The 24,341-nt window shown below is 40.8% G+C and overlaps 1 protein-coding gene across 4 annotated transcripts in view; it reads right to left on the bottom strand.

The window, feature by feature from the left end:
- Positions 1–24,341, bottom strand: part of LOC121917205 (leukocyte surface antigen CD47-like) — a 100,878-nt gene that overhangs the window by 42,237 nt on the left and 34,300 nt on the right. For all 4 annotated transcript variants that reach the window (XM_042442952.1, XM_042442953.1, XM_042442955.1 and 1 more), the window contains exon 3: positions 14,417–14,506. In XM_042442952.1, coding sequence (XP_042298886.1) covers positions 14,417–14,506 — 90 coding nt within the window. The remainder of the gene's footprint in view (positions 1–14,416; positions 14,507–24,341) is intronic.

The following is a 24,341-nucleotide window of genomic DNA, read 5'->3' as shown; positions in this document are numbered from 1 at the left end:
TAATGCAGGAAATCCACTCGAGAACATCACCAGCAGGGAGCTATTACTCCCTTTTTTGAAGATGTCCAGGAAAAGAGGGACCCACCACCTTTCTAGGTACTAGTTCCATTGCCAAGCTGTCAAGAAGTTCTTCTAATGTTCAAATAAAATATACTCTCCTGGGACAGTAGAGAACAACTTGCACCCTCCTCTCTGAGACTGCCATTCAGATATTTAGAGTGCAAACATTTTTCTCTTCACCAGACTGAACATGTCCAACTTCTTTCAACATTTCCTCATATTGTAGTGTTGCTCCATGCCCCTTAAACATGGTTTGTTGCTTTTCTCTGAACCTTGCTCTAATTTGTCCATCCTTCCTATAATGAGGTGCCCAGAACTTGAACATAGTAACTCTACATGAGGCAGAATACTAGTGGCATAATATAGTGGGACTATTTACTTCCCTTGTCTTGGGAACTATGGTTCTATTAATGCAGACTAAAATATTATTTGCCTTTGTCACTACAGCATCACACTGCTCTGTCATATGTAACTTATAATCAATAACTCCAAGGTCCCTTTCACATGTACCACTGCTAAGCCATGTATCCTCTATCCTGTAGGTGTGCATTTGGTTTCTGTGTTATGTAAATCTAGAATTTTGTCTCTGCTTGATTACATGCTATTATTTTAATTCAATTTTTTAGTTATCATGGTACTTTTGAATTGTGTTCCTATCTTCCAATGTGTTAGCTATCCCTCCCAATTTTATATCATCTGCAAATCTGATAAGGATTCTCTACTACTCCATCATCTAGTCAGTGATTCCCAAGTGAGTGGTTATGTCCTCCAAGGGGTGGTGGAAAGTCGGGGGGTGAGGGGTGGGGGGTGGTGGCAGCTGGGGCCTCAGCCAAAGTATGGTGTGCAAGACAGGAGAAGCAGAGCCTTTAGGGGCCATGGTGGGGATGAAAGTTTTCAAGAAATTTTCTTTCAGGGTTCCTTAAGCCACCACTGATCATTTGTTGTGATGGCTGTTTACTGCTTTTTGCCTGCCCAATAAACTCAGTCCTTTAGCTGCATCTTTAGCTGCATCTTAGCTGGTGGCGGGTGGCAGTAGGGAATTCTTGCAAGGCTTGGGTGCAGAACATTGCTTTCTATGACTAGGAGTGGTATCATTTTGGGACACACTGACTGGTGGTGCAGGGGTTAGAGCACACTGGCAGCGTGGGAGAAGCAGCGGCCAAAAGGAGCTTTCAAATTAGGACCCTGTTTAAGCTTTGTGAGCTTTGCTGAGACTTGGCTGGCAGGTTGAGTGCTCTGCTGCTCCTGTTTTCTTTCATTGGACAGATTGAGAGAAGAGGTAAAAGAAGAAGTAATGTTTGTGGCGAGGGGGACATTTAAGTTGTGTGGGGAAGACATACTCTAGTGAAGGAGAGGGAGGAGTATCTGGGGTGGATTGTTGGAAAGAGCCCTTCCCCTTGGAGTGGCAGCTGTAGTTAAAATGTCTCCCCTTGCCTATCCAATCTAGGGCATGTGGCCTCTGTAACCCCACTACACACACACTGGCTTCACCCTTTCTTCCCAACAAAGTAGGTTGAGAGTCCTTCCTTACCAGGGGAGAGAAACTTCTCCCTTTGCACCTGGCCACTGAGCAGCAGGATGAGCAGCAACCGAGAGCCTCTTGCCTGCACTGGCCTTTGCTGGAGGGGGTGGTATGGGTGAGAGGTTCTTGGATGCTGTTCATTCAGCTGCAAAGTTGCTGCTCTCAGGGTGACCAAGGGGCAAAAGTGACTGAGACTGGTTTTTTGAATTTACAGTAGAACAGCAAACCTAATCTCAATACATATGGGGAGGCATTAGGGTCATCACTCAAAATGAAACAGAGTGTAGCTGGAAAAGGTTTGAGGACTACAGATCTAAGCCACTGATTTTTAAGAAGTAGTGCAATTCTCTTAAAAAAAAAAAGTATATATGTGCCTTCACTTTTCACTGACATTTACCAAATAGCATCTATGGCTGCACTCTATACTGTAGAACATAATACAGTCTTGACACCACTTTAATGCCATGGTTCCACAGTACATTATCCTGGGATTTGTAGTTTTTTGAAGCATGAGCATCATTTCACAGAGAAAGCTAAAGACTTGTAAACTACAAATCCCGGATTCATAGGATGGCACTACAGCACTTAAAGTGGTGTCAAACTGAATTATTTCTACATTGTAGATACATCCTACGATGGCAATGACAGGATACATTCCCAACCATACACATTTTGTGATGGCTTTATTACGTCAGCCAAAAAGGCACAAGATATTGTGCTAGCTTTTGAAGCTCACAGCTTCTTCCATCTAGGCAATTAATGATTTAAAATAAGGTTTGGCAAAGGATAAATGTTATTCACTTTACTCCACAAATATTCATATACCAGAGAAGTTTAAAATCACTATTTTTCAAAGGGATAATCCCTTATTTAAAGAACAATTTTTTGTTTGTCTGTTTGTTTGTTTATACATTTGTGTTCTATCTATAGGGCACTCGAGATGGCTATCAACAAAATTTAAATAAAAACAAATTAATTTTAAAATTTAAAACTATTTTAAAATACATCATTAAAAAGAAACAATACCTCCTTTTTAGCTATAATAACATCTTAGCAGGGAAAGGACTGTAATTACAAAAGGCCAGCTGGGAGTGGTCAGCCTAACCTCCCTTGGCAAACAATTCCACAGTCTGGGATTACTGAGAAGGTTACCTATGTGTTCCAAAGAGGGAAGGACTAAGAGAAAAGCCTTTCGCAAAGATCTTAAAAATCTGGGCAGGCCATAAAGGAGAACATGGGTACCATGGTCCCAAGCCTACAGACATGTACTGAGGATTTACCTGACATTACAGGGTTAATGCTAAACATTTGAATGAAAACAAAAGATTAACAAGTTTTACCATGCAAAATCGACTGAAACAGTGGTTTTCTGAAAACCCACACGTTTCCTGAATCGTTCTGTACTTGCATAACATGGCTGGGACATCACGCTAAGTCTATATAGTTGTCAACATCATACTTTGTATTTTAGAGCAATGTGTTCTAAAGCCAAAATCCCAATTCCAAAGTGTCGGTTCAGGAGTAACCAAATATTGTAGGGTATCCGGCTTTCCACCATGGTCTTTCTCTGAGCCCATTAGTATACCCACTGGTGTCTCTGTGTTCTATGTGGAAATTTGCATATTGACATAGTTTTTATGATGGTATACATTATGCAACTTGAACAGTGTTGGAAACTGTACCAAACTCGGAGCTACATTTGGTTCAGAATACGGCAGCAAGACTGGTCACTGGCAGCTCCAGGGCCAGCCACATAACACCTATATTGAAAGATCTGCATTGGCTGCCAATCCGCTTCCGGCCACAATACAAGGTGTTGGTTGTTACCTATAAAGCCCTAAATGGCTTGGCCCCAGAGTACTTGGAGGACCGCCTCTCCCCATATAATCCGCCCCGCCACTCTAGAGTCGGGTGGGAGACAACTTTTGAGAGTTTCCTACGTATACAGCGTCTGCGCATAGGGCTTTTTCTGTTTCGGCCCCGCGGACTTGGAACTCTCTCCCTGACGAGCTCCGCTCGGCCCCCTCCCTCGAGTCTTTTAAGAAAAATCTCAAGACTTACCTCTTCCGCCAAGCTTTCCCCCACATGTCCTAATCACTATTTTTCTCCTGTGTATTGTGTGTACTGTATTGATTGAATTGTCTGATTGTTTTTTAACTGGTTTTAATGATTGAATGATGCATTTTAATTGATGTATTGTACTGTTTAATATGGGGGACTTTTGCTAATGTAATTTGTATTTTATTATTCTGTAAACCATCGTGATCGAAGGAATGGCGGTATATAAATAAAGACTCATTCATTCATTCATACTATTTACTACAGGATTATTTCTGCTGACTTGGTACAATTTTGCTTCCTGCAACTGTCACCTGTTCCCCATCCCACATTGTTTGAGAGACTTCCTCAACCCTTCTGCAGGAGTCACTGATGGCTACAAGCTGGATGAGTGAGACTTGGCTGAATGGGACTATGTGTGAAAGGGATCTGGGAGTCCAAGTAGACCACAAGTTGAACATGAGTCAACAGTGCGATGCAGCAGCTAAAAAGGCCAATGCAATTTTAGGCTGCATCAATAGAGGTATAGTGTCTACATCAAGGGAAGAAATAGTGCCACTATATTCTGCTTTGATCAGGCCCCACCTGGAATACTATGTCCAGTTCTGGGCACTACAATTCAAAAAGGATGTGGAGAAACTGGAGCATGTCCAAAGGACAGAGACTAAAATGGTGAAGGTTCTGGAAACCATGGCCTATGAGGAACGACTTAGGGAGCTGGGGATGTTTAGCCTGGAGAAGAGAAGGCTAAGAGGTGATATGATAGCCCTGTTTAAATACTTAAAGGAATGCCATATTGAGGAGATAGCAAGCTTGTTTTCTGCTGCTCCAGAGACCAAGACCCGGAACAATGGATGCAAGCTACAGGAAAGGAGATTCCACCTCAACATTAGGAGGAACTTCCTGATAGTAAGGGCTGTCTGGCAGTGGAGCATACTCCCTCGGAGAGTGGTGGAGTCTCCTTCCTTGAAAGTCTTCAAACAGAGGCTGGATGGCCATCTGTCAAGTATGCTTTGATTGGGATTTCCTGCATCGCAGGGGGTTGGACTGGATGTCCCTTGTGGTCTCTTCCAACCCTGTCATTCTATGATTCTATGGAGTAGGGGGACAAGCAGCTTCCCTGCTGTGAACTCTTTTATGGTCAATGTTTGGGGAACCACACTGTCGTTTCCAGAACTTCTCAGGAACAAATCTCTCTTGGGCACAACACTGTTTTTCATGAGATATAAAGCAAATATCCATGCTGCCTAGTTGAGAGTTATAAAAATTCAGCATCTGGAAACAAACACATTGGGGAACAACCACAGAGTACATCACTACCTACATAGTGAATAGCACAATCCTGTTGAGAGACAGTATGACACCCCTGGGTCTTGTTGCCTCTCATGACTTCGAAACCCTGTGTCAAGGCAAAAGTCCGCAATGACAAATAAAATGAATAAAATATATTACCTGTTCTGTGGCATTTCTAATCTTTTGCCTCTAGGTCTGAAATATGTTCTTTCGCCTCCCACTCACCATCACTGATTTATTTCTTTACATAAAAATAAGCCTAAGCACTAATTCTAAATATTTCAACAGTAGTAGAACCACTGAATCAATAAGAGCTTGGAACACTGACATTCGGTTCCATAAACTTACTTTAGCTAGATCTAACAAATGTCTTTAGGCCTAAGCTAGTGAAGTCTGATGCAGGATGACAGATTAATTAAAGATAGATTTAAACTGTAAAGTGTGCTTCAGATTTTCTTTTAAAAGGAGTGTATCATAACGAGCTGTATAAAATTAGAATTTAATGTAGTTGAAAAGTAAATATAAAATTAACTGTGATATACATGAGTCAAGATTTAAAAAAAAACAGCCCATATATGCTCATGTACAAGTTGGCCTCATGTATAAATCAAGGCCATGTTTTGGCACCAAAATTATAGATTTTGATATGACCCAAGGATAAGGCAATGGTAAAACTTGGGGGCATGTTACAAAGGATGTAAAGGACATAGCAAAGGAAAACGATCCCAAAGAACTTACAAAATTCCAGCAAGCCTGTTTTTACTTACCCTGGCCTAAAGGTTTGATAGATGAAGAGGGAACTATGGTAAATGGTGACTGTGCAACGTGTTGCAGAGGTGAACAGGTGCTGGCAGGGCTAATAAAATGCACAGGTCAAAAAGGATATGAAAGGAAGAGTTAAGGTACAGCATTAACTCTTATATAACAAAGGAAAAATTCCCTTCTCTGAGTAGAGTGGTGAAAGGCGAGAGCATATTCAGTACTGGGAACACCTAAAAGAAGCACCAACCCTCTCAACTCTTGTCAGTGCTCTTTTGAGGGTAAGCACCAAAGAGGAGCCACCACCGATTTCCCACCAATGCATTCAACAAGGCCAGAAGTAGTTCCACGGTGGAGAGTGTAGAAGGTTGGTTCTTCTTTTAGGTTCTCCCAGGATGGACTGAGGAAGGTCTCACCTTTTGTCACTCTACTCAGAGACAGGGATGGTTCATTTTTTGATAAGAGCTAAGGTACAGTACTTACACTGGCCTTTGGATAAGCTGACTAAAGTTTTTTGGGTTGACTTTTTGACTCAAATTTCTAAACTTATACATGAGTATATAAGCATCTCAGAAGATGGGTGTTTTTTGAAAAAGGGGAAACTGGGTAAGCAAGATCCCCCTTTCACACTGACTTCCTGTCACTATCTTCTAACCTCCTTTTGCAATCATCATCATCATCATCGTCGTCATCATCGTCATCATCATCAGAATACTGGCATATAGTTCTCCTCCTATCCTTGAGAGGAAGAAAACTAAGACGAGACATCAGATAGTTCAAATACTGCAAACTATCCTAAACAATAAAGTAAAAGTAAAGCTAGTCCCTTCACATGAATGTCTAGTCATAACTGACTGTAGGGGGTGGTGCTCATATCTGTTACTAAGCTAAAAAGTCAGTGTCATCTGAAGACAACTCCGGTGGTCATATGGCCAGAATGACTGCACCGAACACTGTTACCTTCCCACTAAAGTGGTACCTATTTATCTACTTGTATTTGCATGCTTTCGAACTGCTAGGTTGGGAGAACCTGGGACTATTGAGAGGAGCTCACCCCATCACGCAGTACTCAGGCTTTGAACTGCTAACCTTCCGATCTTCTGATTGTCAAAATTGGTGTCTTAACCACTTAACCACTAAGCCACCACACCCTAAACAATACAAGACCCCTAACTCCCTCATTACATTTTCACAATTATTACACAACTGCTACAGAATTAGGCTTGTGCCAATCATAGCAGTGAAAAGGAAGTCATCTGTGGCTCTAAGAAATTATACATCTAAATAATCTGCAAACCTCCAGCTAAGTTTTACATTAGCAAAATGAGACCCACTACTAAACCCAAACTGTTTCATGCTAACATGAGGCTATTTAGAGATACTGCACTCCATCTGCCCTTCTCAGCTGCAAAAATGATGGCCTTCACCAGCAGTCTTGTTGTTGTGTGCCTTCAAGTGATTTCCAACTTATGGCACCCATAAATGAAACTATCATGGAGTTTTCTTGGCAAGATTTGTTCAGAGAGATGTTGACTTGTCCTTCTTCTGAGGCTGAGAGAGTGTGACTTGCTGAAGGTCATCTAGGGGTTTCCATGGCTGAGCAGAGATTTGAACTCTGTTCTCCAGAGTCATAGTCCAATGCTCAAAGCATCACATGATGCAACACATGAGTATACATCTCTACAACTATGTGCCATGGTATTCCTTCTGATTTTATTTCAAATTCCAAGTATTCTGCATAGAGTTCAACTCAACTGCCACCAGCTCCATATGAGAGATAGATCAGATATTACATTCTCTTTTCTACTTCATTTGAACATGTTAGCCTTTTTAAAATGCAGTTAAATTAGGGATGCTACAAAAGTGGTTCATTTCAAAGGCTGATAGTTCATAGGCATACATAGCACTTTGGTAGTCTTCCAAAGAGTGGAAGTTGGAAAAAACTCTACACTCCCTATTACCAGCTGTGCCCTCTTCTGCCCTAAGCATGGTGGTTAAACAAACTGCTAGGTATATTTCTATTTGAGAATCTTCACTGTAGATGTTGCATGAGGTAGAAAAAGACACAGCATGATTTTCAGTATAAAAAAGAAAAGAAAGAATCCTTGTAAGCAAAATTCTAAAGAGCAGCATTTGAAAGCTGAACAGTCAACAGTAATTTCTTTTCACTACAGCCATGTTTTCTAGTATATTAATACAGAAGCTGGCTTTCAGTTCACTTCTACAGCTCAGTAATAAATTGGAAATGCCCCACTTCGTTACTATGCTGACTGTTTATTTAATCAGTGTGTCAAGAAATAATGCCTACAGGCATTGGGTTAGCCTCCCCAAGAAAAGTAGCATCAGATAGATGTGAAGGATTCTCCTTACACAGTTGAATCTCTTTTTTCAGCTTAGTAATATTAATACATGCACACACACACACACACACACACACAGCACTTACACTGATCTCAAAAGAGATTAGTGGGGTTCTGACAAGCCAGATCTCACAGTACAACCTCTCTTACTATTTTATAATGGGCAATGCAATAGACATTGGCTAAGGAATGAAATTTCAGATCATAAAAGTATAAATATATAACACTTGGTATCTTCAAGTGCTCCATTTATTCACTGCAGGCAAGTAGAATTTTCAGAAGCAAACTAGACACCAATTGTATTACATTCTGTAAATAAGAGACTTGGGCTCACTCACACACAGAGAAACACCCCCAAATAAATGCAGACATGACTCAATACTGGATGAGAATCATATGATGATCATCTAGCAGGTTTTCACCTCAAAAAAAAAAAAAAAGTGCCGCACTCTCTGAGTTTCAGGAGTGGCTTTAGTTTTGTCCTGTCACCACCAACTTACTTAACTGGTACGTTTCATATTTGTACTGAGACAATACCAAAGTATGCAACTCATTTATTTATTTATAATAAGAATATCTTTAACGCAATTTTATTGTGAACCACTCTCTAAAAATATTCTCATATGGCTTACAATAAAATTTAATTTTAAAAAACAGCTATGCAAAATGATTGGGGGGAGGGAAGCAACTGCTAAGGCAGATGTTCTTATTTGACAATTGATGTAGCTGTGTGCCTTCAAGTCATTTCCAACTTATGGCAACCCTAAGGTGAACCTATCATGGGGTCTTCTTGGCAAGTTTCTTCAGAGAAGGTTTGCAACCCCAAGTTGAACCTATGGGTTTTCTAGGCAAGGGCTGTTCAGAGGAGGTTTGCCCTTTGACTTCCTCTGAGGCTGAAAATGCAACTTGCTCAAGGTCATCCAGTGGGTTTCGAAGGCTAAACCCCCAGGTTGTAGCCCAATGCTCAAACCATTATACCACATTGGCACGCACACACACACACACACACACACACAAATGGAAACCCCCATTTTTTCAACAGATTAGAGACCAGACCACTGACAAAAAGCTGAACTCGTCAGAATGTGGAACCATTATGTGCTCTGATCTCTCACCCGTTAAATAAGTGGATGACGCCTGTCTCACTGTTCTGAGAAAAAGTGTTATAATTATTTTATTTGTGCCTGCCCTGACTGTGATTCCTACTCATGAGGAATGTCTCCTTCATCAATGGCAGAAGGGGAGGAGGCTCCAAAACTGCTGTATCAGAGCCCTTGCATTTTCCCACTAAACAGCGGGAAATAACATGGCTAGTGCAGCTGCAGGGTCACCCTGCCTTTCACCAGGGAGTCAATGACAATGACAATAACTACCATCACAACACCATGTTTTTTGTTTGAACCCAGAGGGTGGAAGCTGTTAAGTCAAGGTGCCACTGAGCAAATAACTTGTTATTCCTCTTCCTCCCCTTGTTTCACCATGGCACTGACTGGAGTGAAGCCTAGGGAAGAATCAACCATGATAAGTTGGCTCTGCTGGGCTTCACCCCACTCAGTGCCATGGCAATGCAAAAGAGGCCAGAAGGTGTTTGGCCAAGTGCTTCCTGCTGAGTAACTAGGTTCATTCTTCTTTCTCCACCTCAGCAATCCAGACAGAGACAGATGGTTGGGAGTCTCCTAACTGTGAATCTGATCTTCTAAGTGGAATGCAACCATATCAACCATAAGATAAATAAGATCAGATAACAACCATCACCCAGCACCTCAGTACTGTCTAGACTGAGATTCAGTTTACTGGCCTGCACATAGTTCAATACTCTGCTTATTTTAAAATAGATGAGAGAAGGAATAAAAATAGGTATCATGTATATTTTGACAATATCTTACCTCAAAGCTCTGGGTGTCATCCCTCAATGGTATCATGTGTTCTAAGGATAGATAGCCTTAGGGCCTAGGGCTGAATTTGTCCCTCTGCAACTAACCACATGACCACATCGCCTTTGGTAATACCATAATTTGTTGATTTCATGGATTTTGTACAGTTTCTTTTCCTTTCTCAAATGTTGAAACCCAGCCACTGAGAGCATCTATGAAAGTGAATTCAGTCCTCAATTTGAAAGAGGCTCCCTACCCTTGAAGCAAATGTTCAACAGCACAAGAGAATTTGGGCAGGAGGAGCTATAATCGTGCCAAACAGCATAAAAAGCACAGAGTTAGAAAGCAAACAGTTAGCTAACATTATTACTCTGTTATTGGTAGGAACTGAATCGCTTGAAAACAGTACCTACAGTGCCTAACCCAGATAATCTATCCTGAAGGATATCATGGGCAATGGTGTAAAAAGGCTCCAAAAGCTTCAGCAGAATTGACAGGGCAACACTTCACAATATGTCCTTTGGCAAAGTTCAATCAAATCAAATTGACAAGACAAGGCCTAAAGCGGGATTGAAACTGATCTAGAAACACAATCCACTCTAGAAGTGATTGGAGTTGTACAACAATCATCTATTTAAGGCCCAGGACAGACAGCCCCAAAGTGGTGTGCCGCCGGCGATTCTAGGGTTAGGAACCACACACCAACAACACGGTCCCTAATCCTAGCACGACACGGCAGTGGCCTAATGGCGGCATCCCGTCCACATAGGTGCCGCCATCTTGATATAAGTGACACGCAGCATATAGATGTTGCTGCACGTCGTTTCAGTCATGAGTGCGATGTGTGCCTGGCGATCCAAAAAGAACCCATTTTTTTCAGGTTCTTTTTGGGGCAGAGGGACACCAGGCAGTTGGGCTGCTGTGGTGTCCCTCTGGAAGGAAACAGGACACCGCCAGCCCACCATTTTGGGGCAGTCTGTTCCGGGCCTAAGTATCTCACAGCAGAGGCATCTATGATCAACAAGCAGCTAATAGCTACTGAGATCTTTGGGACTCAAGGCAGGCTTCTCTGGCTCTTTTCAAGTGGTTACCACCATTCCCATTCAAAGGGAAATTTATCATTCACAAAGCTGGTCACTCTTTCCCTCCCAAGTGTTATGTAATGAGCGAAGACTGAAAGGAGCATATGTATTTAAATGGTTAGAGCATGTCTTCCTTCTACCAGCTAGCTTTAGCCCTTTTTGTTCTAGACAAAAGCTCTGATGGCCTAAATACATTAAAGACACCAGATTCTGTTTGATCTGGGAAGCTTAGCAAGGTCATCCATGGCTAGTACTTGGATGGTAGACTGCCAACGAATACCAGGTGCTGTAGGCTATATTTCAGAGGAAGGAACTGGCAAAACCACCTCCAAGTATTCTTGTCTAAGAAAATCCTATGAAATTCATGGGGTCACCATAAGTCAACAGGCAACTTGAAGGCATGCACACAGAGAGAAAAGCTCTCAAAATGCTAACAGAGGACAGAGAAAAGGCAGAATTACTCAACACTTTCTTTGCCTCAGTCTTCTCAGAAAAGGCAAAGGGAGCTCAACCTGAGGATAAAGGAGCAGAGGACAGAATAGGGGAATTTCAGCACAAAATAAGTAAAGAGATAGTACAGGAATTCCTTATTAATCTAAATGAATTTAAGTCGCCAGGACCAGATGAACTCCATCCAAGGGTATTAAAAGAACTGGCAAATGAAATATCGGAGCCATTGGCAATAATCTTTGAGAACTCCTGGAGAACAGGAGAAGTCCCAGCAGACTGGAAGAGGGCAAACGTCCCCATCTTCAAAAGGGGGAAGAAAGAGGGCTAGACAAAGTAACTGTTAAATGGATCTGTAATTGGTTGACTGGCTGAACCCAAAGGGTGCTCAACAATGGCACCTTTTCATCCTGGAGAGAAGTAACCAGTGGTGTTCCACAGGGCTCTGTCCTGGGCCCAGTACTGTTCAACATCTTTATCAATGACTTGGAGGAAAAAATTGGAGGAATACTTATCAAATTTGCAGATGACACCAAATTAGGAGGAATAGCTAATACTCCAGAGGACAGAATCAAAATTAAAAATGAATTGAATAGACTAGAAAGCTGGGCCACAGCTAACAAAATGAACTTCAACAGGGAGAAATGTAAGGTACTGCACTTAGGGCGAAAAAATGAAATGCACAGATATAGGATGGGGGACACCTGGCTTAAGGAGACAACATGTGAAAGGGATCTAGGAGTCCAAGTAGACCACAAGTTGAACATGAGTCAACAGTGCGATGCGGCAGCTAACAAGGCCAATGTGATTTTAGGCTGCATCAATTGAAGTATAGTGTCTAGATCAAGGGAAGTAATAGTGCCATTATATTCTGCTCTGGTCAGGCCTCACCTGGAATATTGTGTCCAGTTCTGGGCGCCACAATTCAAAAAGGACATTGAGAAACTGGAGCGTGTCCAAAGGAGGGCCACTAAAATGGTGAAGGGTCTGGAAACCTTGCCCTATGAGGAACGCCTAAGGGAGCTGGGGATGTTTAGCCTGGAGAAAAGAAGGTTAAGAGGTGATACAATAGCTCTGTTTAAATATTTGAAGGGATGTCATATTGAGGAGGGAGCAAGCTTGTTTTCTGCTGCTCCAGAGACTAGGACAGGGAGCAATGGATGCAAGCTGCAGGAAAAGAGATTCCACCTCAACATTAGGAGGAACTTCCTGACAGTAAGGGCTGTTCGACAGTGGAACACACTTCCTCTGAGTGTAGTGGAGTCTCCCTCCTTGGAGGTCTTCAAACGGAGGCTGGATGGCCATCGGTCGGGGATGCTTTGATTTGGATTTCCTGCATGGCAGAATGGGGTTGGACTGGATGGCCGTTGTGGTCTCTTCCAACTCTATGATTCTATGAGTTTCCAAGGTAAGGGTGGGCAACACATAGCTCCATTTGCCTGTTTTTGTGTTTCTCCCAGCACTGCTGAACTGTAGCAGTATAGCTACAGCAAAAAGCCACAATTTTACTTGTCCACATATTTACTTATAACACTCAAGCCTCTCTTTCCTTGGCTGAGCAGGTATGTTGGAAGTATTCTTTTAAAATAGTCTAGAAAGGATGAATACACTATTATCTATTGGGGAAATGCATGTACAACAGAACAGGTATAATATTCTTATATTCTGGTCCAGGAATGGCGGTGATTCCACCTGTCCTGAACGGGGTCACGCTTCCTGTGAAGGACACCGTGCGCAGTCTGGGCGTGCTTCTTGACTCGTCGCTTCACCTGACTGCTCAGGTGAATGCGACGGTCAAGAGCACCTGTTATCAGCTTCGGCTGATTCGCCAGCTGCGCCCATACCTGGCCCAGAGGGACCTAGAAACTGTTGTACATGCTCTGGTAACTTCGAGACTGGATTTCTGCAATGTACTCTACATGGGGCAACCCTTATACCAAACTCGGAAGCTGCAAATGGTGAAGAACATGGCAGCCAGGCTGGTCACTGGTGCTCCCAGGACCAGCCATATAACACCGGTTTTAAAAGATCTCCATTGGCTGCCCATTCGCTTCCGAGCTCAATATAAGGTGTTGGTAATTACCGATAAAGCCCTAAATGGCTTGGGCCCAGGGTACCTAAAGGACCGCCTCTCCCCGTACATTCCGCCTCGCACCCTCAGAACGTCTGGGCAGCAGCTACTGAAGGTGCCTGGGGCTAGGTTAGTCTCCACTTCTCGGAGGACGTTTTCCACAGCTGCCCCAGCCCTTTGGAATGCGCTGCCCACAGAGCTCCGCTCGTCTACGACCCTGGCCCAATTTAGGAAGGACCTTAAAACCTTCCTATTCCAACAGGCATTCCCCGAATAAATATCCTGCGGGCCTCCCTCCTCTTTCGTGGCCAAGAGGTTGGGCTATGGGGCTTTTACTGTTGGTTTGTTTTAGGGTGTATTTTTATGTGTATTTTAATATGTTTGTAGTTGATGTATTTTAATCTGTTGTAAGCCGCCCTGATCGGAGGAAGGGCGGCATATAAATAAAATTTTTTATTATTATTATTTATTTATTATAACAGAAATAATTATATAAAAAGGAAATGGTGTTGGATAGTACAGTAGCAGACAGCAACCATCTTATTGTTCGTTATATGACTAATATGTTGAAAAGCCACTGACATCTACAAACTCTCTTTCTACTACAAATTATAGAAAGTATTAATTACCATTCAGAGAAGTTATATAACTAAAGGGTGGCAGACTTCAAATTAATTACTAAGTCATCTTTTTTTAAAAAGTACAGAAAATGTTACGTTAGCAGCAATATAAACTCCTCCAAATGTATACCCTTATTTTATTTTATCTTTTGTTTTTGCAGAGCATTCCTTTTTTTTCTCTTCAATCATTTCTAATTCATATGCAAACTACTTCACAATAAAATTAGATCTTGTACAGTACTGTTAAATAATCTAGAATGTAGTACTTACCTACAACTGCTGACTGAGAAAAATACAAAACAACTGCAACAACCATGGTGGCAATGATGAAGGAGATTTCTGTTGGCTTAAACCATGGGGCTACAAATAAAATAAATATAGTAAATAACACATAATCTTAATTTGTGGTAGAAATGCATAACATAAGATATAGCTATTATACAAACTATTATTTCTACATTAATTGGAATAAATTCTAAATCTCTTTTGGCACATTTTCTAGACATATTTTGGTGATCACAATAGGAAATAACCACTCATAACTCAAATAATAATTATTCCCTTTCCATTTAAAAAATGATACCAGGGTTAAATATTTCTGAAGTAGTTTGCTGGACATATCTCTATTCCCTGTATCTTGTGGTAGCAGCTTCTCCATCTCAATATACTTACTCACTCTCAGGGGGACAGGGGGGAAAAGAACATTAAAAGACTATTCTCCAGTTTCATTTTGACATTCCATAAGCATTTTACAGGGAACATCAGAAAGATAATAGAACAGACTATCAGCAGATATTAAAAACCTTTATATTCCATCCACTGGTATCCCCTTGAGTACAGTTACTAAATATGTGCACATGCATTAAAGATTTGAACATATAATTTTGCACTGCTTTCAAGTGGACTATTTTCAAAGGAAATGAAAAGCTTGTTCACGTTTAGGATCATGAGCAAGGATTCCCCTAAGCTATGGCATGCACATGAACGAACACACACACACAGAGACACACAGAGAATTTTCTTTAAATGCTTTTTAAAAAAGTTCTAGAGCAGAGGCTAGAAATGTGCAACCATCCAGATGTTGCTGGACTGCACCCCTCACAACTAGTTATACTAGCTACTGGAGCTAGAGGTTATTGCTCCAACAACACCTGAGGTGACACACTTTGCATATCCCAGTTCTAGAATGAAAATTCTCCACTTTCATTGTTCTAATTTAGCATCTACCACTAAAAGTTCATTAATTTATGCCAAATTCAGGATCAATATACTGACAAATTGGAATTCCAATCATGTTTTACTACAATAGCTTGCTAACATCCCAAATGCTTATTCAGTCTGTATCAGTACAGAGTTTGTTTGCTAAGCATTTTGCAATCTAACATTAGTATCACATCTCAATGAAGCCAACTAATGCTAATGAACAAGAAAAGAAAGACTCTAGGGGGGAAACACATCACTGAAGAGGATGTGGTCCCATGACATTCCTTTTACAATTATTTCGGGCCATTCCTTTATATTTATGTAAAGAACATTAAACAAGGTGAATATTTTGAAAAGTCAGAAACCTCAATTTAATCCAAGTTGTTCCTGAATCACTTCTATTACTATTATGAAAGGTCTGGACAGCTACAATGGCTTCCATTCCACTGCTTTTTCCATCTTTTCTTTACCTCAGAAAGTCCCTTCAGGTGGGAAAGATGAATTAGCTGTGCTAAGTCTTTTCACGGCAGCGTTAGCAGCTGTTGGTCTGGAAGCATCTGCCCACCTCCCAAACTCCCATGAATGGGAGAAACTGAACAGATTCAATTTGCACACTTTAGCAGGTTGTCAACTACCCTTTACAGTTACAAACACTGCCACTGGAGACAAAAGTTCATTTTAATATAAGCCAAGTGCCATAACAGACCTATGGAATTCAATCTAAAGGCAAGTTGTAAAGAAACCCTCAAGATTAGCATTGAAAAGACAGCATTCAGTTAAATGTTAGAATAGAATTGACTTGGATGGACATGTAGAAGTTGCACGATTAGAAGTATGTACAGGAGGAGGCATGAAATACTGCTGAAATTCTGCAGAAATTCAGATGATGAAAACAAGGAGGGTGGAAGCAACCAAAGTGCACATTGAAAACTAATAAGTCCTTTAGGAACTACACAGAACAGTTATGATACTCTTGAAGAGACAAAACACAGGCTTTGAATAACCTCAACCATATTCAGATATTTCCCCTGATGTGATTAATAATTGTATTGAGACAGTTGAAGCTTAGACCCTGAGCCAGTCCACATCTCATAGGCAATTTATTTGGAGCGTGGTGGGGTCGCCTTTCTTAGAGGTCTTTAAACTGAGGCTGCATGGCCATCTGTCGGGGATGCTTTGATTGTGAGTTCCTGCATGGCAGGGGGATGGCCCTTGTGGTCTCTTCCAAATGGACAATTCTTTAATTCTATTACTGTATTCATGACATATTGTATCAAGGAATTTTGAAAAGGCCTAGACAAATCAAAGACTTATTTCCTTGGTCTCCCTCTCTAGAAGATTATTATAGTCCAGAGAATCAAGGTAACATTGATCTGATCAGGTCAGAAGCTATACTGAAATGTATACAGGGATAGAGACTTACAAAATATTGACAACTTTGTTTCATCTGCAAAAAGACAGAATATCTCAATATTTTACTGAAAGTATCAACTGCTGCAAAATTCTTCCCCCCTTGCGAAAGTGTAAAGACAGGTCCTTTTTTGCACAAAATATCAAAAATGCATAACAACTACTGTATTTTGTGGAAATTATAATTTTTGGTAGAAAAGCATTGTGTGGTGTGCTTTTAACAACTCAGGGAATTTTCACACACCCATTCTTTACTTTGTTAACTAGAGGAGTGCTCAACTGTTCAGTGGCTGTCTTTGGTGTCAAGTGATCAATGAAGGCACCAGGATTTGAAAGGGATTATCTCCCTGACACTCCTTGCTCCAACTAGCAGCAAACATGCCAAGGCAGTGACTGTCTGGTTCAGTTGGCTGCTAGGCAGCATGAGGAAAGAAAAGCAGCTTCAATCTGAAATGGCACCAATTCACGTTTGTATGCTTGACTTGTACCCTGCTTAGGTACAAGTTCAGAGCATGTTCAGAGGAAGACGACAAGGATGGCAAGGGCTATGGTCAACAAAACATATGCAGGTTTAGCTTGGTGAAAGGAAGATGGGGTGAGATGCTTGCATTCTTCAAATACCTCAAGAGTTGTCTGAGACTGCATTCGTACTGCAGGAATAATCCAGTTTGATGTCCTTTTAACGACCATGACTCAATGCTATGAAATTTTGGGAACTGTTATTTTGTGAGACGTTTAGCCTTCTCTGTCAGAGAGCTCTGGTGCCACAACAAACTACAATTCCCAGAATTCCATAGCATTGAGCCATGGCAGTTAAACTTGTGTCAAACTAGATTATATTTGTAGTGTGGATACAGCCTCAGAGGAGGGGACAGGCATGTTCTCTGCTGCCCTGGAGAAGGACCAGTTCCATTGGTCTGAAGTTACAGGGGGACAGATTTCCATTGAATATTAGAAAGAACGTCTTGACCGTAAGAGCTGTTTGGCAATGAAGCAAATTGCCTAGAGTGGGTTCCCCAGGTGTTTGGGACTTCAACTCTCAGAAACTTCAGCCATCTTGGCCAATGGTCAATGATCTGGGATTCTGGGAGCCAAACTCCCAAATACCTGGAAAGCCAGAATTTGGGAATCACTGGCCTAGAGAGATTGTGGGGGTCTCCTCTAGATGTCTTCAAAGCAGGCTGGGCAGCAACTTCTTTTAGGTAGAGATCTTACACAATCAGAAAATGGGACCTGATGGCCCATAGGGCCCCTTCTAATTTATGTTTCTATGAGGTGCAAAATGATATTATGGAAGATTCTACTGTATGTCTGACAACGAAAAATGTTCACAGCTATGCTATCCAAATGCCAAAAAAAAAAAAAGTTTTTAATGTGTAAGTACGCATTTTGAAAGTTAAAAGCACTAGCAATCTCTTAATCTAAGCATAGCTGGATACTGCATGGATCCCGTTTGTTTGCCAAATTCTAATAGAGGATACAACTATTGGTGGCTGCTAGTCTTCTTGGTTATATAGAATCTCAGGTTCAAAAGTCATGTATATTTGTGTTACTTCCTTTAAAGATGAGGTCCCTATAACTAATGCAAACAAAGGATATAGCTAAAGCAAATACAAACAAAGACTGTGTAAAATCCACATTCTTTTCCTAACAGGTGAAATTATCTGAAACAGAGAATTACATAATATTAAAGTTTAAGGATTTCTGTATATCTGTAAATTCTTTTTTATTTTAAACCTCATTTGTTGAGTATTAAAACATAACCTCAAATAAAAATAACAATAAACCATTACTGTCCCTCCTCCACTCAGCAGCTAATAAAGCAGCAAAAGAAGGAGAAAGGATGACACAGAATTCATTCTTGCTGAAACCTACTTCCATAGGAATTATAACATTATAATAATATGCACATTTTTCAAATCCCCCACAAATTATCTAATTTAATAATCCCATTTAAATGACAGTTTATTTTTACCATTCTACTCGATGTTTTTATCTGAAACTTTCATATCTGTGTTTTTGTCATTAACATGCTGAATAAAACAATACTAGCTTAAATAATAATAAAAATAAAATATTTATTTGTATCCCACCTCTCCTGTTTGAGGATCAAGATGGGTAACAGCAAAGAAAATTTCAAATACAAAATAACGAAACAGTCCCCCCAAAAAACCACCCTTCTACCCTCCCTCCCATCAATATAAAATAATAACAATAAAAAATTTAACTGGAATAACATCAGTTAAAACACCTTGGCAAGAGTGACAGCAATATGACACTAATAGGCAATAATGGGGGGGGCCTGATTAACATGGGCAGTTGATTTGTTTTAGGAGAGGTTATTCTGGGAAGGCCTGCTTTTTAAAAGTGTCAAGAGATGTGATGTGACGAACCTCCTCCAGCAGGTCATTGAAGATTTTTTGAGGAGCAACTGAAAAGGCCCTCCGGGAAGTCACCACCAGTCTAGTTTTTTTTCTGACTGCAGTAAGTTCCTCCCAGAGGACCTGAGTGTGTAGGATTATATGGGAGGAGGCGTTCCTTCAAGTAAACTGGACTCAAGCCATGTAGGGCTTTATAGGTAATAACCAACACTTTGTATTGTGCCCGAAAGCTGACAGGCAGCCAGTGTAAAGATTTTAAGATAGGTGTAATTTGGTCGAACCTAGATTTTACTGCGACCAATCTGGCTGCCATATTTTGCACTAATTGAAGCTTCTGAACATGGTACAATGGTTGCCCCATGTAGAACACATTGCAGAAATCGAGAGAAGAGGTTACCAGCGCATGTACAACCGTTTCTAGGTCCTGTGACTCCAGGTAGGCCAAAGCTGATAATAGGCACTCCTGGCTGTTGCATCCACCTGAGATGACAGATGAAGCAACGAGTCCAAGAGCACCCCCAAGCTGAGAACACAGTCCATTAGGGGAAGTGTGACTCCATCCAGGACTGGTGAGCTTATCTCCATACCCGGACTGGGGTTACCTATCATGAGTACCTCCGTTTTATAGAGACATAGAGAAACAAATACATCTACTGTATATACCTACTGGTGGTAGAATTCAAATACGTAGCCTTGTTAATCTGGAAAATCATTATGCAAAGAGGTCAGTATGCAAAGAGCCCTGGTGGCACAGTGGTTAAATGCCTGTACTGCAGCCACTCTGGCAAACCACAAGATTTTGAGTTCAAACCAGCCAGAAGCTCAGAGTTGACTCAGCCTTGCATCCTTCCGTAGGTCGCAAAAATGAGTATCCGGCTTTTGGGGGGGCAATTAGCTTAGACATTGTAAACAGCTTAGGGAGTGCTTAAGTGCATGACAAGCGGTATAGAAATTTACTTTCTATTGCTATTGCTATCGTAGCACCTTTGAGACTAACTGAAAGAAATTGGTAGCATGAGATTTTGTAGGTTTGAGACTATTCTTGTAGGCTCAACATGCATCTGAGGAAGCAGGCACAAGTCTACAAAATAATAATAATAATAATAATAATAATAATAATATACCGCCCTTCTAGAAAACAAAAGCTCGTGCTACTAACATCTTTCTTTCAGTTAGTCTCAAAGGTGCTACAAGATTCCTCTGCATACTATATACAGTGGTACCTTGGGATACGAAATACCCAGGTTACGAAATTTTCGGGATACGAAAAAATCCCATTGGAAATCATTGTTCCGGGTTACGAATGTTTTTTCGGGTTACGAAGAAAATTTTTGGTGCTTTTCGGCGCTTTTTCGCACGAAACGCGGCTTTTCCCCATTAGCGCCTATGGCAATTCGGCTTACGAAGGCTTTTCGGGTTACGAAAGCAGCCGCGGAACGAATTACTTTCGTAACCCGAGGCACCACTGTATATATATTCATATATAAATCAAGAACTTTTAATAAAAAAAAACCAGCCCAAAAACCTGGGCCTACTTTTTCATGGGTCATTATAATTACTGCAATTTAACTCTTATAAAAGAAATGAACTTTCAGTTAGTCTCAAAGGTGCTACAAAATCCCTTTGCATACTATATATATTCATGTATAAATCAAGAACTTTTAGTCAAAAAATTAACCCCAAAACTTTTCCATTAGTCATTATAAGTACTGTAATTTAACTCATATTAAAAAAAAGAAAAAAGGAACCATCTCTTTCTCTGAATAGAGTAGTGAAAGGGGAAAGGTTTGTCCATCCTGCGAGAAAAGAAGCACCAAACCCTATTCTCTTTACCACAAGCACTGCTTCCAGCCTTTTTGAATGTCTGGGTGGGGAAATGGCAGTAGCTCTTTGGCACTTCTGAAAGGAAGACTAAGAGGAATCAGGCTTTGAAAAATTTAAATAAGACATTTATGTATATTTGTCAGTTTTCTGGGTTAAATTCTGGCAAAGTTATCTCATTGAAATTCAAGGATATAATCACTCCTAAAGTAGTCATGACAGGCATGGTGGCTTAGTGCTTAAGATGCCAATTTGGACGATCAGAAGGTAGAAAGCCTGGCAGTTCGAGGTCCAAGCACCACGTGATCAAGTGAGCTCCCATCACCAGTCCCAGCTTCTGCCAATCTAGCCATTTGAAAGCATGCAAATGCAAGTAGATAAATAAGTACCGCTTCGGTGGGAAGGTAACAGCATTCCATGCAGTCATGCTGGCTACATGACCACTGGAGTTGTCTTCAGACAATGCTGACTCTTCGGCTTAGTAATAGAGATGACCACCGCCCCCTACAGTTGGTTACGACTGGACTTTCATGTCAAGGGGAAACCTTTACCATTACCTTTTAAAATAGTCACCATTTCATTTTCTTTGCCTTTACATCCTTGTGGAAATGTGTGTATTTCTTTAGCCCCATTTGCACCCTGTCACCTACTCCACACATTACACAGACACCATTTACTGTAGTTCCTTCCTTGTCTATTCAGCCTTTAGTAGGAGTACAAACATCCCTGCAGGAATTCTGTAAATTCTTTGGCATTGTTTTATTTTGCTTTGTCCTTTACATGCTTTGTTACATGCCTCTAAGTTTTACTTTGAACTTATCCACAGGTTGTATCAAAATCCATAATTTTGGCCCCAAAACTTGCCCTCACGAGATCAACTTATACATAAATATACATGTAGTTTAGCTTTTCCTTTATTCAATACCATTTTTTTTTCATAATGGCTATAAACCACACTCAAGCTGAATCCAGAGAAAACAGAGGTACTCGCGATAGGTACCCCAAGTCCAGGCAGGGAAACTTGTCATCCAGTCCTGGATGGGGTCACGCTTCCCCTAAAGGACAAAGTTCACAGTATGGGAGTACTCTTGGACTCATCTCTACAGTTATCATCTCAAAGTAGATGCGATGACCAAGAGGGCTTGGTACCAGCTTCGGCTGATACGCCAACTGCGACCCTGCCTTGGCCGAAAGGACCTTGAAACAGTAGTACACGCACTGGTAACCTCTCGATTAGATTTCTGTAATGCGCTCTACATGGGCTACCTTTGTACCAGGTTTGGAAGCTTCAGTTAGTTCAAAATGCTGCAGCCAGATTGGTTGCCGGAACTTCTAGATCAGATCATATAACTCCGGTATTAAGATCTCTTCACTGGCTGCCTATTAGCTTCCGGGCTCAATACAAAGTGATGGTTATTAACTATAAAGCCCTATATGGCTTGGGCCCATGTTACTTGAGGGAACGCCTCTCCCCATACAATCCGCCCCACACTCTCAGAACTACAGGGAAATGCTTACTTGAATATCCTAAGATGAGACTGGCATCAACTCGCCAAAAAGCATTCTCTTCTGTAGCTCCCACATACGGTAACAAGCTCCCGGAGGAGATAAGGTGGAGCTCCTCCTTAGATGTCTTTAAGAAAGCCTTAAAGACCCATTTTTTCCGGTCTGCATATCCTTCTGACCCCTTGTAGAAATTGTTCCCTGTTGAAGATGCTTTTATGACTGGCTGTTGTTATTAATGTTCCTTACATGTTGATTTTAAGAAAGTTGTTCAATTACATATGTATTTGTGGTATTATTTATTTTGTATTTTATATATTGTGTAATTTTATTCGATGTTATGTATAATTGATGTTACTGTGAACCGCTTTGATCGCTGCGGAAAAGCGGTATATAAATAAAGTTTTTATTATTTATTTATTATTATTTTATGACACTGTTGTTGTGTGCATTCAAGTCGTTTCCAACTTATGGCAATTCTAAGGTAAACCTACCACAGGCTTTTCTTGGCAAGTTTCTTCAGAGGGGGTTCACTTTTACCACCCTCTGAGGCTTAGAGAGTGTGACTTGCCCAAGGTCACCCAGTGGGCTTCCATGGCCAAACGGCCATCTGAACGCTGGTCTCCAGAATTGCAGTTTAATGCTCAAAGAAAAACTGTAACTTCTTTATAATCTATGCTTTCTGTCTGCGTAGCTGTTTGTTCAACTGTGCACATTCAACTGTTGAATGTGCACACATCAGCACAACAATACTAGTTGGTTTTTGTCTATAAATCTTCATTAGCAACAGTTGGAACAAAGGAAAAATTACTTCAGCTTTCAAAATTAAGTTCAACATAAGACTTCTACACTGTCCTTACTGTCCTCCTTGCTTCCTCCTTGCATTCTGCCCTAAACAAGGGCATCATAAATTCCATGCTTCTTATCTGATTTCCAAATTATTCAGAACAAGGAGAGCAGGGATCTGCCTGCTCTAATTTTGCAGAAGTCCTGCTGGAAGTGAAATGAACCACAGTGGCTTTTCCTTTCTCATTCTCTCCCCCTTAACATGTGCCCTGAGATTTTGGCAAAGGATAGGGGAATGCTTCATTTTTGGGGCTGTAAAAATAACATTACTGTTAAGCATCTTAATGACAGTGTTAACTGGATGGTATATAAAAATAAATACAGGTTGAGTCTCTCTTATCTAAAATGCTTGGGACCAGAAGTGTTTTGGATTTTGTAATATTTGCATATACATAATGAGATATCTTGGAGATAACAACCAAGTCTAAACATGAAATTCATTTATGTTTCATATACATCATATACATGTCGTCTGGAGGTAAATTTTATACACGATATTTTTAATGATTTTGTGCATGAAACCTATTTGTATACATTAAACAAATAGAAAGCAAAGTTACTATCTCAACCACTTATGTGGACAATTTTGGATTTTGGAATATTTCTGATTTCACAATTCTGGATAAGAGAGACTCAGCCTGTAAAAATGGTAAAATTCTCTCTCTCTCTCTCTCTCTCGCACACACACACACACACACACACACACACACACACACACATGTTTTGCATTTGTTACTAATGGGCACATACATTATGACATGTCAGGGCCTCACAGTTGTTGGCCCTAAAATCTCAGGGAAAATTATCGTAATCTAGTAACCGAGAACACTAATACATGAATATTGCTATGTTCTGGGCTAATTACCACACTATTATAAATACATTCATCCCTCTACATTTGTGGCCTTGACTTTTGTGGATTTGATTATTCACGTATTTTATTAATATGTTCTTTTCCTTTTTTGGCCCAAATGTATGGCAACACTAAAATTCAGTTCTACCTATCTGCATAGGTAGGTCGGGCAGGTCTC

This window comes from Sceloporus undulatus, unplaced genomic scaffold (assembly GCF_019175285.1).
Source record: "Sceloporus undulatus isolate JIND9_A2432 ecotype Alabama unplaced genomic scaffold, SceUnd_v1.1 scaffold_12, whole genome shotgun sequence".
Classification (NCBI taxonomy): Eukaryota; Metazoa; Chordata; class Lepidosauria; order Squamata; family Phrynosomatidae; genus Sceloporus; species Sceloporus undulatus.
Note: the sequence above shows the minus strand (reverse complement) of the source record. Positions and strands in the feature narration are given on the sequence as shown.